A 17,353-nucleotide genomic window follows, 5' to 3' on the forward strand; every position below is an offset into this window, starting at 1 on the left:
GTGTTTTTAATTATTAATACTTTCAAATGTGTGTGTATATATATCAATAGATATTATTAGATAATAATATAATTTATATTTTAAAATTTTATTTAATAATTTAAGTTATTGAATTGAAATGATTCGTTAACATGATATCAAAATCTTGATGATCAAGTGGTTATGAGTTCAAATTTTACCACACCTGTTTATTTGATAAAAAATCAAGCACAAAGTAATATGGATTTGTACAAGTTTCAAGCCCGAAGAGCTTTCACTTAAGGGGTTGTGTTAGAGAAGAATATAAATCATATTCTGGAATCTCACCTAACAGTTTAAGTGATTGAATTTAGATGATTCTTTGACAAGTCTTATAAAAAATAATAAGGATATTTTGATTATTTAAAATTTTCATTTTGATTATTTCTTCTTTACATATATTTCCTTTCTTTTTTATGTTATCTCTCTTTTATCAAGTAAATATTAATAATTATTTCTTGTTTTTATATATTTTTTGGCCCTTGGTTTTTCAAATTATAAGGATCGATATACCTATTATTGAAAAAAACAAAAAGAAATAGTAGGGGAGGCTAATGCATTCCCAGTGATCCCTGGGAGGATCCCTGATCATTACAACAAAGAACATAAAAACATGAGGATAAATATGCCAAGGATAAAGCACACAGAGGCCAAAAAGAAATCAATATATATGAATTAATCCATGGTTCTCCGAGACCCAAATGAAAACGTGCTCAGGGCAGGAAAATGCATTCGGCGGCCAGCATCCGACACGTAGGCAGAGTCCGGTGTGGCAATAATAATGAAATAAAAGGATCTTTTCTGCCAAAAGGAACATGCTAGTGATGTCCCGTCCTGCTCTTCTCGTGCGGCAGAAAGGGCACCATTCTCCTCCATCATATTTCCTTATCAAGTAGTAAAACATACTTGATTATATCGTTTTGATGGATGGTGAGCTCATTTCTTTGACTTGCACTGCATGGACATTATTTAATATTTATAGTTAGCTCATATTAAGGAGATTGCTTATCTGTATGCCTTACAAGTTTTCTTATAAGTAGCAGCGCAAGATCTAGTATAGTCTAAGGTTTATATTTTCCTTCTTGGAGTTAGACAAATATGGGGAGAGGGAAAGTGGAGCTAAAGAGAATAGAGAATCCAACTCGTAGGCAAGTAACCTTCTCAAAGAGGAGAAATGGGCTTCTGAAGAAAGCTTTTGAGCTTTCAATTCTGTGTGATGCTGAAGTTTCCCTCATTGTTTTTTCCCCGACCGGAAAGTTTTACCAGTTTGCAAGTCATGAGTCAGTAGTTCTTCTTCCTCCCATGTTAGCCTTAAATGCTTCTGAGCTGTAGATTACATGTTTAACATGCTAATTAAGCAAGTTAATAAGATAAATAATATTGTTGCTGCAGGATGGAAAGGACGATCGCTAGGTACCGGAGTGAAGCCGGCCTGTCTGGACCAAATGACTCACACACTAGATCCTTGGAGGTTAGTGATGAATATTATGGTTTGATTTTCTTATAGACGCATGTTTTTATACAATCCAAAACAGTACTCTTCTTGTGAATAAGGTCATCTTCAACTTCAATTATCTGCTTTTAAAATTGTAAATGATCTGATGCTGACTATCAGTCTATCGATCGACGAAGATCGATATTTTATAGTTTGTTGACGTAATTTTCAAACTTCGAATGTTCTTTTTCCTAATATTTACAGTTATTATATTTTTTTTTGGGGTAAATAATACAGTTATTCCAATTGACTATGATCTCTATGGTTTTGGGTCAATCATTGATTTTCATTGGCTAGTTTGTTAGAAAAGTTATTTTATAGTCGACAAATTCAAGATTTTAACAAAGCAGCCCTTAATTAATCAATCAACGTTGTTATAGTTATTACTAAATTGATGACCTGCCGAACCAAAATATCTTTTGACATAAAAATAATAATAATTAGACACTCTCAGTATGTTCTTCACAAGCTAGAAAAATCAAAGATTCAGGCTATAAACTTAATCAGGTTAAATAAATTTGTTTTATTAAATCATATGATTAAAAAAACAAGTAACCATGATAAATCAACCGAATTAAATAAAAAATTATTATAATGTCATGAATAAAAACACTTGTGTCAATATTTTGAAAAGATTTCAATAATCTTACTTAAGTAAAATTTTTATAAAATTTAATAAAATAATATCTAAAATGCATTTTTAATTAGTCTAAGGATATAAAAATGCTAATAAAAAAAATATTGGAGGATAGAAATGAAGGACAAAAAAAAAAAGAATTTGAGTCAAACTAAGTTAACCAGCTGAGTACGTGACTTGAGTTATGAGGATGAAATATTCCAATAAAAAAAAAATAAAAAAAAATTATAAAGTCCAATTCCTCCACAACCCATTGTTAAAGGAAAAATTGAAAAACAAATCATTTAAAAAAAGAAAAAAGAACTAAAATAACCTGAATTAGCTTGCTAAACTTACAATTTAGACCACGAGACTATGATGAACTAAAAAAAATTAAATTAATAAAAAATAACAACAAAGTCCAATTCTTAACAATTGCAAAGTAGATGGATGAAATAAAAAAATGATCATTTAATAAAAATAACCTAAAAAAACCCAAGCAAACAAAGGTGAGCTCATCAAATACTCAACCTAGAACATGAGACCAGGATAATCCATAGAAAAAATCTGAAAAACTATGAAATTTAATTTTTTTTTTAAAACCAATATTGAAGGATCGAATTTGTTTTTTTTTTTAAATTATTTCTAAAAATAGCAATAAAATAAATTAAGACTAAATATGATATTAAAAAAACCAATTGATTTATTGCAAACGTCTATCTCATTCTTTTCATCATTAAATCTAATTTGTTTTAAGAGCATGGCAATTCTTATTTCTCTATATTATGTATATTTTAATTATTATATTAATTCTTAAATAATGATATTTATTTTCTTTTATAATGTTAAAAAATCACTAAACTCATAAAAAAATAGGTTGCTCTAGTTCATTAATTTCAAATTGTTATAAATTATTAAATTGTAGAAAATAGTTTATTATTAATTTTAAGAAGTTGATTTTCCATATTAATCTTATAAAAGGAGAAAAAGAATAAAATTTCAATGCAATTATATTCTTAAAAATTATTTTTTAAAATATTATATGTGATGAGTAAATGAAAAACATTATTTAGGTTTAAAATCAAGACTAGACGCCTAGACTGGAAAAAAAATTAGGAGAGGATGTGTCGTTTGAATAAACGACGTCTCATTTAATTACTGTCTTCACTGTTATCTTATTGGTTTTGAGGTTTTATTGTTGAATTCTAGTCAAATTGCGGAAAACATTAATTTCAGCTAATGGATAGTTGACATATACTTCTATAGAAGCAGATGAACAGGGTTTCCTGGTTAATTGTACTTGGAGGCTATTGGATCAAAAGTGAAACTACCTCCATGCAAAGCAATTACAGAGCATAATGCGCATGCATAGTTTCTGATCAGGGATGGATACCAGAGTTAATTTCAAATATGGAGTAAATTAAACTGCTACATCTTATATACTCTCTGATTTTGCTAGAATCTCATAGATTCTCTACCTCGTTGAACAGTTTTGGAGACGTGAGATTGAAGAGTTACAGAAAACTATAAATGAAACGGAAGCACAGCTTAGGTATGTTTCATGCACGTTTTTATGCCAAGGATGTGATTTGTGTTTTTAAAATTAAAGAAACTAAATAATTAATTGTTTTATTAAAAATACAGCAACTAAATAATAATTTATACTCAATTTATAATGGCTAGTCTCCTCCTCCTCCTCCTCCTCCTCCTCCTGCTGCTGCTGCTGCTGCTGCTGATTACTGACAAGTATTCCATTGCTTTATCAGGCACTGTATAGGAGAAGATATAGAAATGTTGGGGATGAAAGAGTTGAAGCAGCTAGAACGACAATTAAAGACAGGAGTAGAACGTGTCCGCTCTAAGAAGGTAAATCTTTAAACATTTACTGTTAATTAAGACAGGTAAATTAGAAGACAACATGGGATAATTAAACTGCATATCTATAAATATAATGCGAACTCCATCTGTTTTTTCTTAATAAACGAAAATGTATCAGTGGCTGGAGGAAAAAAATGAAGGAATAGAACCAAAAAGGGATCAAAACTATATATTTTGAGAGCCTTAATCAACCTTACAAAGGCATAAAAAAACCTTATGTAATATTTGATGTAATTAATTAGTACTGACCGATATGTGATTATGATATTCCACAGTTACGCATCGCCGCAGAGCACGTCAACTGGTTGAAAGGAAAGGTAATTAAGAAGCTATGTATCTTGATTTATCTCAACTAATTCATATTAATAGGATAAATTAAGTTTGAGCTGGTTAAATATAGCTAGATCTCACTCGAATTCAGGTTCCATGTGTTAAGAATCTTCTACACACACACACACACACACATGACAATCAAGATTTACTATAATAAAATTAACTTCTGATGATGTTTGTTTAAAAAACTTATTAATATAAATACTATGATAAATATATATTATAATGACGTTTTAATTAGAATTGACGTTGTTATTTATCCTTAGTGGCACTCTTCTTAATCGTAGAGATTCTTGTGGTATGTCTTTACTAATATTGGAGATTCTTAAAATGCCGATATATCTCTATTAAAAAAATATTTTCTAGTAGTGATTTGATCTTGTTAAAATGCAGCAAAGATCCATTCAAGAGGAGAATGCTTGTCTGAAGAAAAGAGTGAGATATTGAAAACTCCCATCTTAAAAATTGTTTTTTTTTAAAGCTTGTGCATGCTCCTGAATTAGCTAGCTTAAAAATTAAAGTTGGGGTTTGAAATTCATTTTTTCCCCTCTATGTTTTGAGGTTTAGTTGCATGAGCTGCATGATGGCAACATAAGCTCGAGGATTTGGGAACCAAATGCACGTAAAGCGATTCAGCTGAGGTAATTAATCAGTCAATTTACTAACAGCTAATCCATGCCAAGGTGTGTTCCCTTGATCTATTAATTATATTACGATCGAAAAACTTGGAGTAATTAAGAAGTACAGTACTGAAACCTATACTTTATTAAAACAAATTATAGAATATGCAAACACTTAGACTAAATATGCAAAGAATAATATAAAATATATATTGAGATCTCACCTAATAGCTTAAATTTTTAGATTGAGATGGCTGTTGGATATAATATCAGAGCCTTAATGACTAAGCGATTAAGAGTTGAATTTTACCATTCTCATTTATTTGATAAAAATTAAGCACAATGTTATAATATAAGTCTGTATAAGTTTTAAATTTAAAGAGCTTTCACTTGAAGGTGTGTGATAGAGAATACTATAAATCATATATTAAAACTTCATTTAAAAATTTAAATTTTTAAATTGAATTAATTTTCTGATATTATCTATTACAATTGGTTTAAAAAGTGTGACGAGTACAAAACTAATTTATAAATACTTATAATTAAAAGAATTGGGTGATAGAAGAGAATTTAATCAAGTTGTAGAAAGATATTAGTAAGAATCATAAATCATTAAAGCCTGTCTCCAGTGGCTATGAGAATGTAAAAAAAAAAGAAAAAAGAATACAATAATCGGATATTGAAACGCTCGGTCAAATCAACAAGAACCCCGACCCTGTTCGTCTGATCCATTACTTTGATGTAAACTGGGTATTTTTCAGAGAAAGCATCCCAGCTAATTTATGTTGAGTACTGAATTTTCGAAATGAATGCATGCAGGACGATTGATGATGGATCTCACCATTAAAGAGTCGCTAATTGGAGCTGTAAAAGAAGCTACACTCTTCAAAATGAGCCTCATATCATATCATATCATATGCGGTAGTGTGTACGTACGTACGTGGTGATAATAAATTGATCTCCTCCTTCGTTTGTCCAAAGCTTTCAAGGTCGATGTCGTTTGGCACTCTAGTTTTTTTCTTTCTTTCAACTTGATATGCGTGAAGTGTTTCCATAAAAACCCAAAAGAAGAGGAAATTAAAGTCTATAATTAAAGTGTATAAATTAATTTAATATTAACAAACTCTTCTTACCAACATGAATGAAGGGCATGGACAATGTAAAACATGTTTGGGAATACGGTACAAACTGTATTTCTAAAAAAATTATTTATTTTTACTAAAATTTAATATAATTTATACGTTTTGGATCGTTTTGATATGCTGATTTCAAAAATAATTTTTAAAAAATAAAAAAAAAATCATTGACATGCATTTCGGCACAAAAAATTATTTGAAAAGCAATCGCTACCACACTACCAAGCACCCTCTTACTAGCCAATGCCTTCGATTTTATTAGCTTGTACATTCGTATTGTGCACTGTAGAGATTCAGAACTTCTTCTTCTTCTTCTTCTATCGTCAAATCTTGCACTCAAGATTCTATTTAGGTTCTTTGGTTTTCTTTCTATCAACCACGCACGTAAGGGCCACCTTTATATATATATATTCTTCTGAGGTATTTTCATGGCTTTGGCTTTAAGTTTCTAGGATCAGATTTCAGTCACCTTTTGACCCATAAAAAGTATTTCCTTCTTCTATTTGCTTCTTCTCTATTATACATGTTGCACATAATTATTTTACAGAACCTTTTTACCTTTAAATCTTAGTTGAATTGGACATAGGATTAAAACCCTTATTTATTATATTTTAGTGACATTTAAATCTGAGATTTGTAAATTAATTGGAATTTTGACATTTTATATATCTAACTAATTAAATAATCTCTTTCTTGGTACCATCTATTACCATAACTTTATGAATCAGTTTCCTATTATTTCCAACATTTCTCAATTTTGATACTTCTATTAATTATATCTATAATAATTTTTTGTTAAGTTTTCTTCAAAACAACAACGTTTCATTGAGGAAAAAAAGAGAGAATATACACATCAAATTGTAAATATCAATTGAATTAGCAAAAGGATCTAATTGAGATTTGTTTGAATTGGTAGGGATTCAATTGATAAAAGTCTCTCATGGGGATATTTTGAGAATTGTATTCCTTTCCTTGATTTGACTTCTGTTCAAGTAATATAATCAAGAATATATATTTATGGAGAAAGCTCCACTTACATTTTTTTTCTTTATTAAAAAGAATTAATAATAATTTAGTGAGAAAACTATACCCTTTTGAGTTAGATTTCTTTTTTAAGAAATTGGAAAAACTTTAAGCATAATATGGACTTTCCATGTTTGTGTTTCAGTTTAGCTTCTTGAGTAATTGGGCTGGTTTTAATGGGTTTGATGGGGGAGGTTAGATATTCATTTTAAAAAATAAGTTATTTTTTGGAACAAGAGAGGCCTTTTTATGCTTAAGTCATTAAGATTATGTTTGTTTTTTGAAATTTATTTTTAAAAAAATTACTTTTCAAACTTTCCTGTGTTTGTTTGCCATTAGAAAAGTTGGTCAACAGAAAACACTTTCCAGTCAAAGAAAAATTTGGCTTGATTTCCAGAAAAGTGTTTTCTTGGAAAATTTGAACGGAAAACACTTTCCGGAAGTTGTGAAAAATTTAGAAATATCATATTATTTGCTGATTATATCAAATTTGATCCTCAAACTTTTGATTGCTATATATATTTTGTTTTGAATATTTATTTTTCAATTTCATCTCTTAAAATTTAATTTTTATATTAACTTTGGTCTTTATTTTTATAATTGTTATTTGCTTTTTCCTTATCATTTTTTTATTGAAATTTTTTATTTATCAAATTTGGTACTCATTCTTTTGATTGTTATTTATTTTATTTGAAATAATTTATGAAATGTTAATTATTATTATTTTAATTTCTTCATCTTTTATTTTTTTATTTTTTAGATTTGATCTCTATTATTTTGATTATTATTTATTTTATTTGAGATAATTTATGAAATTATATTTTTTTTAATTTCATTCTCATTTAACTTTTTAATTTGTAAGATTTTTTTATTATTATTTTAATAAACTTGAGAAAAATAAAACATTAATAAGTTATTTTCCAGCTCATTTTCCATGACATAACCAAACTCTAGAAAATATTTTCCAACTTATTTTTCATTACACTACCATATATTATAAAAGACTTATAAATTTTGTCAGAGAGAAAGTTTAATTGTCTTTCATGTTAGTGACTAAGTAATAATAAAAAAAATGAGTAAAGATAAATGATATGTATGTATTCGGAAATGTAATGTAGAGAAAAGTGTCTCATGAGAAGTCGGGAGAACGATCCTTGATCCTTCTTGGAAGCAAGTGATGGCGAGGACCTGGAGAATTTTAATGGAGACATGTAAATCTTTCTATGAAGATTTTTTATTGATACATAAAGATTTTTTTATTAAAACATGGTGATTTTCATGGACATATTTCGTTGGAAACATGATGATTTTTTTGAAGATATAAAGAAATACTATTAGTTTTTATTTAAAAAATTCAAAAGAAAGTGGAGATTCAATTTCTAATTTTTTTTTTTTTTTTTTTTTTTTTGCCTTGGTAGAATTTCCTTGTTCAGCAAATGCCAATTTTATCATTCATTAGAAGGTGCAAAATCACACTACTTGTTGGATCTTCACACTACTTGTTGGATCTTTTCTGCATTTCTTTACAGTGGTAACATTGGATATCGCAGTCAAATCAAGAGATCTTGATTAAAATGCTGACATCTTCAATATTCCCTATACTAGACTCATGTTCAGTTGAGCCTCTCTTTTGTTAAAAGAGAGGAGGAAAAAAAAAAGTTGAAAAACACTGCATACATAATTGAGTAAATTAAAACAGATGTATAGTCACTAGCTACTCCATCTCTACATGAAAGACTTGTTGTTTGCTCAGATCACTCAAGCGTAAACCGCTGTCGAACGGTTGAGATGTAACTTGCAGCTTTGGCATCAATGCTTTGTGCATCACTGTATCTGCTCACAGAAGCGACCGATGAAGATTGATTGGGAATAACCAACCTAACATCGTGCACAGTAGATGATGATGGATCGGATGCTTGATACAAAGACATGACCAGTTTGCCATTGCTAGTGAACCCTCTTTGTTCATAGTTTGCTTCCATTGATTCAAAAACTATCTCGTTTCCTTCTTTTTTAATGTGTTGTGTTCTTGTGCTGTGTGAATCCAGGACCAGAAATACTTGAATTTATAGCCTTGAGCCCTTGACTCGGTACAACTTGTTTCAAATGGATAATGGTGCGTCAAGAAATATCTTTTAATAGCTATAGGATCTGGATAAGTTAGATATTTGAAAAAATGCTCCATGAAAATAACTGGAGATAACCCTCCAGATCAGTTCCTATCCTTTTTACTGGGGCATGCACTTTACTGGATGTAAGAAGATGCTTCCATGTACAATTAAATTGTTGAATTTTCATGTCATTCTATTATCTTTAATTATTCCAACTTGCTGCTTTCCCGTTTAAGTGTAAACGAAGGAACAGCAAGCATCTGTATAAGAATATTATTCCATGTTTGAGCGAAAAAGTGAAGTTCATTTCCATGCAGATAATCAAGAAATAGAATGGGAGGATAAACAAAGGCATATTACCTTCTGCTATCTTTCCATCAATTTGAATTGGAACATCCAAATATCTATACAGTGCTGCAGTCTAAAAGATTTTGACTTTGTTTTTCTTCTTAGATTAAAAGGGGAAAAGCTTCGAGCATTGTTAATCTGCAGTCCAGCACCATTGCATTCAATGGTCTTCTCAGAAACAAAAAAAAAAAAAAAGGAAAAAAAAGAAGCAGTACTGAATTCAATGGGGGTCGGAAGTGCTAAATGGGTTTGATCTACTCCCAAGAAATAGCTAAAGTATAGCTGATGTAGCAGTGAAGAATGCCATAACTTGTCCACGCACAGAAGTCTGCTTCAGATGCTTTAATGGGGTCCTGAAGTTCACTTTATTCTCGCAAAATGGATAAGAAGATATGCTTCACTCCACCTTTTCATGTCCGTGGCAGAGACAATATTAACTATTAAGGATACGCAAAAGTCGTGCACTGTTTATAACGGTAAATTTTTGAAGTATTTTTTATTTAAAAATATATTAAAATAATTATTATATATTTTAAAATTTATTCTAACATCAAAATGATTTAAAAATATTAAAAAATAATTTAAAATAAAAAAATTAAATCTTTTCAAAATCACATTTGAAACATAATTTAAATCTAAAAAAAATTAAAGATTTTCAAGAACATAAATTTACCATAATTCCAAACATTACCTTTAATCCAGCATCTATCCACCACAAAATGTACAGAATTTCCAGCTGAGCTGCAAAATCTAGAGGTTGCGAACAGGATTTTAGTCACAGTCAATGAATAGTATAGCATAAAGATATGGAGATGCTATACCTGCATGCCCATATCATGATAAGGAGACACTGATTTCCTAATTGGACTGTGGTAGAATAGTACCTAGCCATGTGGGTAAAAATAAATAACTTAAATATTTTACCTGCTAGAATTGAAGAGGCAACAGTGGTCTAGTGGTAGAATAGTACCCTGCCACGGTACAGACCCATGTTCGATTCTCGGCTGTGCATTCCCAAGCTGTGAGGATTAAAGGTGAGCAAAAAAATCAAGAAAATCAGAAAAAATAACTGAAAAAATCGAATAAAAAAAAAACTGAATTAACCGATTAAAAATTACAAAAATATTCTTGTTTGGTTTGGTTTTGGTTTTTAAAGTCTGAAATCAATTGAACTGAACCGAACTAGTTCAATCAACCAGCATTTAAAAAAAACAAGTATAAATACAAACATTTCCTAACCCTAGCCCCCCCCTCCAACCCTCTTCCTTCTCTGTCTCTCACTGCACCCCCCCTCACTTTATTCTCTGTCTTTGATTTTCCTCCCTTTCCTTATGGATTTGGTTCCTTTGGGTTTTAATTTTCTTGTTGAGTCTGTGCCATAAATGGAATTTGAATAGTAGATCCATTCTTTTTCTTTTGTTTTTCATATCCGTGCATGGATTTCTACAACCCCCCTGCCATTTGATTAATTACAATGAAATGGATGAACTTTCCCTCGAACAATCAACGCTATGTGCAGTTGGACGTTGTTGCGGTTAACGTTGTAGGAGAAGCAGAGAGGACCATAGAGGTTGTTGCGGTCAAGGTTGTAGGAGAAGCAGAGAGGACCATTGGATTTGAACCGGTTTGGAAGGGAAAAAAACCGAACCGAAATTAATCGGTTTGAACTGGTTTTTGGTTCGGTTCGGTTCAAATTTTTTTTTTTAAAAAAATTCAGTTTGGTTGTTTATTTTGGTTTAAAATCGGACCGAACCGGAAATGCTCAGCCCTAGTGAGGATACCGGTGCTTATTGTGATGATAGGGTCTATCAGTACCGTCAGATATTCATCGGACGAAAAGGAGCGCTTCTGAGCTTGAAACTCTTTTGGATCACGATCAAATTATTATATTATATCAGTGCTAAAGTTTGACTAGCTTTTTAGATATATGATATCATGATGTACCGACGTCTTATTAACCTCATTTACGAAGATAATATAAAATATTTTTTCAATATTTATATTTTTTTTTAAAAAAAAAATATTAGATATTATGGTTCTTTCTAAATTTGTGTGAATGTGAAAATACAAAATGTTTATTGGACGTGTGATCAACTTGTTTATATATTCATATTCATTTTTTATATAGGCGAAAGCTACTGAAAATTAATGAAAAAAAATCAGTAAACATTAATTTAGTGCATTTTTTATACTTTATATGTATACGTGTACGTGTTCTTTTTATATGAAATCTTTTTTTTTGTTTTGTTCTCTGAGGTAATATATCAATTTCATCAAATTAATTTTATTTCCTCGATTTCAACTTTTAATATTATATATATTATATAGATTGATTTGAGTTGTTTATTTATATCGCCTTTTCTAATTAATTTTTTTCGATCTCATCTTTCAATATTAGATTAACTGGAAATTAGATTACATTATTTTTTTAATTTATTTTTTATGAAATTATCTTGATCTCATAACCTAGATTATGAGTTTGACATGTTAAACTAAGTTGATTTTATTTATTTTTTGGATTCTTTTTAATTGAATAATATTTTTTTAAATTGGGCTTCATAATTTTTTTTATTTACTTTTCATAGAATTATTATGATCCCATGACCCGGGTGGCGGGTGTGACAGGTTATCCTAAATTGACTTTGTTTATTTTTTTGCGTAACTTTTTAATTGAATATTTTTTTTCAATTTCACTTTCTAACAACTCAATCTTTTTATTTTTTTAATTTTGATATTTTGATATTAGGTTGTTTAGGAATTGAGTTTTATAAATTTTTTATATGAAATTATCCAAATTTTGTAAATAATTCTAATCAATTTAATATATTATAAACTCAATATTTAATAAAATGCTACATTTCCAAATAATCTCTTTAAAATATCACAAACACAACATTTTAAGTCTAAGAGTCTGTTTGTCTCTGAGGCAGCGTTTGCGTTTCTTCTAAACGCACTAATAATGGTGTTCGGTTACTGATTAAAAGTATATAAATTGTAGGCCCCATCATTTATCCGAGTCATAACCTTGATTATGAAAAAAAAATTACTGCTTTTTGCAAGTTCAACAACAAGTTAAACTTTTTTATATGGCCGACATAGTGAATTAATTCACTCTGCACTGTTCCTTTCATAAAAAGTGAACGGTGCAGAGTAAGGTGATGCTGACATTGGTAATGAATAATTTTTTTTTTAATTTCTAAAATATTTTTATTAACCATGTTATTTAAGAAAAAAAACTCTAATTTTCTCTACTTCTCGGATATTGAGGTAGTGATCATGGATAAATTGTATACTGTATTATTGGGTTACGATTGTTTGTAAAAGGTTTTTCATTTAAAAAAAAAAACGTTCTATGAAATATAAAATAAAAAAACATGTTTATTAATTGGGAATGAAAATTATTTTTTCAATTCTTTAATTTTTTTTAAAAAATCAAGAGCACTAAAATAACTTTTTTTAAGAATTCTTTGCTATAAAAATAAAATTCAAGTCCTATATTTTTCACTTTATTTTATTTATTTAATAAATATTTTAAATATATATGTTTTCTAGTGATTTTATAACCTCAATTTAAAAAATATTTTTAACCAAACACATTAAATTACTTTTAGTTCAATTCTAATTCCATTCATATTTTAATCAAATATATATAAATATCAAATCAACCTCAATTAAAATTACTTTTTATAAAATAATTTTTTTAAACTACAAATACAAAAATTACCACAGTATCAAACACAGTGAACTTTTATGATGAAATATAAAAATCCAAGAAATGCACGCCTACATTATTGAACATAAATATATTGCACATCGTACTCAACAAGCACCAGTGGTCTAGTGGTAGAATAGTACCCTGCCACGGTACAGACCCGGGTTCGATTCCCGGCTGGTGCACTCCCAAGCCGTGAGGATATCTGTGCTCATGTGATGATAGGGTCTATCACTACCGTCTGATCTGCGGACGAATTCGAGCGCATCTGAGCTTGCTCCTTTTCTTTTGTTTTATATTTTGTCAAATTGCATCACTGCCCATCCTCTATCTATATTCCAAAATAAAAGCTTTTTTGCTATATTTTACTTTACTTTCCAAATGTTTGCAATTACTTATTTGAACGCATTCTTTTCTTATTCGTTCAATTGGATCCCCATGCTTAGCATTGTACCCGATGATGTATAAACTAATTTTAATCACATTGAAAAAGAGGGAAATTAAATGTGAGAATAAGCTTGTAAGATTACAAAAAGAAAATTTTTGGATTATCAAAAAAAAAAAAAAAACATAACAATGGATAATAAGTTTTTGGTGATATATTTATCTTTGGTTGTATGTTCATGTCAAATCTTAAAATATATCAAGTGTTTTTCCCGTACTCATAGGGTGTTCGGTTGTCTTTTTCTTACTGTATTGTTGCAAGAGACAAATGTTATGTGCAATCAGAAGGGATTGAAAGAACCAAATATGTCTTGTTGTACTAGGGACAGTGAAAATTAGAAGTAAAGGAACTTGAACATTGATGAGGCTGGAAAGGAAGTTTTCCATGCTTATAAAACAGGATTTAAGGATTTACTGGATCCAACGACACTTGCAATAAAAACACTTTAATATTTAAATTACACTTGCAATAAAAACACTTTAATATTTAAATTAGCATGAAATTTATATAGGTGGATGGGAGAGTAAGTTGTATTCTCTAGGCTTAAATGTGTTTTAAACATTGTTTTAAGTTTTGTATTAGACTTGTGTTAAGTTTTGTGTTTGTTTAGAAATCTGAAGTCTAGGGAAATGAGTTTTATAGAAACCTGAAGTCCAGAGAAATGAGCTTTATTTATTTAGATTTTCTTAAGATAAATATATTAAAAAATATTTTAGTTTTAATATGTTTTATATAAATATCCCATAAACATCTAAGTTATAAGATATTTATAAAGATGTGTAAATTGTATAAAATACCATGTAAGCCCGATTGGACTTGACCCTAAAATTAATATTACCATGTAGTTTTTTTTTTATGTGTCATCATAGTCACCTAAGTCTTTCAAACAAATATGTTTGGAAGACTTAACCTAATAAAAGTGAGGAAAGAAATACTTACGGTGGATAATGTTATTTTTTTTACGTACAAGCCACCATAAAAGTTGTTTATGGGCATAGCCTTGGGGCATAGCTATGTAGCGTAGCCGTGAGTGTAGTCATAAGCGTAGCCATATACATAGCCAGGGGCGTTGCCTTGGGTGTAGTCGTGGGCGTAATCGTTGGCGTAGCTGTGGGCATAATTGTGAAACCTGAGAATAAAGTATGCAAAAAAAAAAAAGGGGGGGGGGAGTTTATAATAATTAAAAAAAAATGTTGTTATATATATATATATAAAATAGAAGGGGCTAAAATAAGAAAAAGGGAGAAAGATGGGACCAAAATGAATTAAGAAGAGATGGGACTATAAATACCCATCCCTTCTCTCATTCATGACCGGGGGAGGTAACAAAAAGAAAAAGGAAGGGAAATTTTTCAGATTTTCCTTCACCAAGCTTAAGAGAAAACACCTAAATTTCTATACCTACACAAACCTTAGATTTTCTACGTGGGGAGACAAACCGGGGCAGGAGATTTGCAAGAAGAAAAAGTGATAGAATTTCTAAGAGAAGAGGGAGTGGGAAGCCGGCTGCTTGTAGAGAAGAAAGGGGTTAGGAAACTTTAATCAAATCAGAAATCAAACCTAAATTTCCTCCAGGTATGAAGTTCTAAACCAATTGGGAAAGCCAAATTAAATTCATGCAAGAATTGTGCATTAATTTGAAGTTTGAAAAATTAGGGTCTTCGAGTAAAATTTGGGGAAATGTGGAATTAATTGGAACTAAATGAGTTGAGCAGCATAGGTTGCCTAAAAAGGATGGAATTATGCAAAGAAGATTTCAACAAAAACCAAAAACCATGGGGAAATAGTGGCCAGCCATGAGATTGTTAGGAAAGAAAGGAAATTGTGATAGTTGCGTTGTTTTCCTTATTGCAAAATTGAAACAGGTTTCAGGAGGTGAATGATAAGGAAATGTGGTGATTGAGTGTGTGTGTGTGTGTGTGTATATATATATATATATATGTATATATATATATAAAAGAGAAGGAACTGATTTTAAAGGACCGGCCACTGGAGGGGAAGAAAAAAAAAACAGAGGAGAAAGTATGACTCCCCTGTTAATTAATTAGGTGTGTTGTTATAGTGTAGTTACAAATTGTAACTTATAAGGGAGAGGAACCTACGTTCCAGGTAAGGTGAAAACATGGCTGAAATTGGCTGAAATTGATGGGGAAAAAAGGATTGGAAATAAAAATTATAGGTACCTTCTTCATTGACAAAACAGGGCAGATTTGTTGCCCTGGTTCATGAGAGAATTTGGACCTGAAGATGATAGAATCTAGGGAGGGTCCATTCATAGAAGTTGTAGCCGGAAGTGTTAGCTTTCCAACGAATCTGACCCCGCCTAATTTGAAGTCCTAGAACTCCGGATACAAATGAAAATCTGAGGAGAGGTCAAGCTGCCACCCCTGTTGGCAGTTTCGGCCAAGTCGATAAAACGACAAAATTTAGCCGTATTAAGGGTAGAATTTGTTTTCTCGCCCTTCACAAAGTGTGTCTTGATCTTCAAAAAGAATAAACGGTAATCAAAATTGAATTTATGATGTCCACTTGGACTACAAATGAGCCGAAAATGTGAAAGGATAATAATGAGGAATGTAAGTGAGAAAGAAAAGATTGGTAAAAGAGAAATGAATATTATTCCCATTGTTGTTGTTGTGTTGTGATATGTGGACTAATATGGAATAATGATGGGTGTTTGTGGTTTTAGGAGGAACCGCGGGAGGAGTACAACAACAATAGGGGAACGCAAGTCGAGCGTCTACAGCAGGTAGGTACTCAATACCTATATCTCCTCTTGTTAATAATTATTTTAACTAACTATTGAACTATAAAAATTTGGTGCATATTGATGAGGAAAAGAAAGGGGAAAAGGAAAGGTGAAATGGTGGGAAAATAGAAATGAGGACTAAATTTAAATTATAGGTCCTTTTAGAGGAGATGAACAGTAACAATGAATTTTAATAATGATTGTTTCTCGAATTTGATTAGCCTGTCCCTGATATGGGAGGCTAATGATGTTAACCAAGCTGGTTAACATCGGCATTACCGGTACGTGGGAGGAGAAATATAAAAACTTGATTAACTATTCAGGTTCAGAATAGTTAATGATATCGGCGGGTGACGTCGATATCGGCAAAATTTGTAAACTTGATTAACTATTCGGATTCAGAATAGTTAATGATATCGGCGGGTGTCGTCGATATCGCCAAAACTTATAGACTTGATTAGCTTTCCGAGGTGAAAGCTAATGATGTCAAGAATCCTTGACATCGGTATACCCGAGGACCTCCCAAAGTAGCATAGAACATTGATTAACTATTTTGGTTCCATATATATATATATATATATATATATATATATATATAATGACACCAACGGTCGTGTTAGCGTCGGCATTTTCATGAATCTGATTAGTTGACCCCAGGATGGAAAACTAAAAACACTAATGGAGGTCGTTAGTGCCGGTATAGTCTTCCTAATGTGGGGAGAAGTAGTTAAAGGAAATAAACTGGATAATCCTCAAAAGGGATGGTGGTGGTGTATTGAAATTGCATATGACTTAAGTAGGTAGATGTGTTGTATAAATTTCTTCCGTGAATTGTTTGTATTTTAGTTATTTTTAATTATATGGAAAAT

At 30.5% G+C, this 17,353-nt stretch overlaps 1 protein-coding gene, 2 non-coding genes and 1 pseudogene across 5 annotated transcripts; all 4 read left to right on the forward strand.

Moving 5' to 3' along the window:
- The first annotated feature begins 755 nt into the window (after positions 1 to 755).
- Positions 756 to 5,933, forward strand: LOC133678453 (truncated transcription factor CAULIFLOWER D-like). 3 transcript variants are annotated; one of them, XM_062100746.1, is made up of 9 exons: positions 756 to 948; positions 1,111 to 1,322; positions 1,411 to 1,489; positions 3,620 to 3,681; positions 3,896 to 3,995; positions 4,283 to 4,324; positions 4,734 to 4,775; positions 4,908 to 4,981; positions 5,780 to 5,933. In XM_062100746.1, exons 1-9 carry the CDS (start codon positions 946 to 948, stop codon positions 5,805 to 5,807), a joined length of 642 nt encoding a protein of 213 aa, XP_061956730.1. In that variant the 5' UTR covers positions 756 to 945; the 3' UTR covers positions 5,808 to 5,933. The 3 variants fall into 3 exon arrangements, with proteins under 3 accessions (XP_061956730.1, XP_061956733.1, XP_061956732.1); XM_062100749.1 differs by having other exon boundaries at positions 766 to 948; positions 1,111 to 1,298; XM_062100748.1 differs by lacking the exon at positions 756 to 948 and having other exon boundaries at positions 955 to 1,322.
- Positions 5,934 to 11,341: 5,408 nt separating this feature from the next.
- Positions 11,342 to 11,434, forward strand: LOC133679035 (small nucleolar RNA snoR114; annotated as a pseudogene).
- A 1,970-nt stretch (positions 11,435 to 13,404) lies between these two features.
- On the forward strand, positions 13,405 to 13,475 carry TRNAG-GCC (transfer RNA glycine (anticodon GCC)). Its single transcript has one exon. It is a non-coding gene; the product is annotated as a tRNA-Gly (tRNA).
- A 5-nt stretch (positions 13,476 to 13,480) lies between these two features.
- On the forward strand, positions 13,481 to 13,566 carry LOC133679031 (small nucleolar RNA snoR114). The gene has a single exon (XR_009836094.1). It is a non-coding gene; the product is annotated as a small nucleolar RNA snoR114 (small nucleolar RNA).
- Positions 13,567 to 17,353: the final 3,787 nt, after the last annotated feature.

This window comes from Populus nigra, chromosome 18 (genome assembly GCF_951802175.1).
Source record: "Populus nigra chromosome 18, ddPopNigr1.1, whole genome shotgun sequence".
Lineage (NCBI taxonomy): Eukaryota > Viridiplantae > Streptophyta > Magnoliopsida > Malpighiales > Salicaceae > Populus > Populus nigra.

What these genes read in the sequence shown, in the direction of transcription:
- LOC133678453 (XM_062100746.1), top strand. An exon ending in CACACACTAGATCCTTGGAG is followed by an intron (nt 1,490 to 3,619) that starts GTTAGTGATGAA and finishes CTCGTTGAACAG; the next exon opens with TTTTGGAGACGTGAGATTGA. An exon ending in CGTAAAGCGATTCAGCTGAG is followed by an intron (nt 4,982 to 5,779) that starts GTAATTAATCAG and finishes GAATGCATGCAG; the next exon opens with GACGATTGATGATGGATCTC.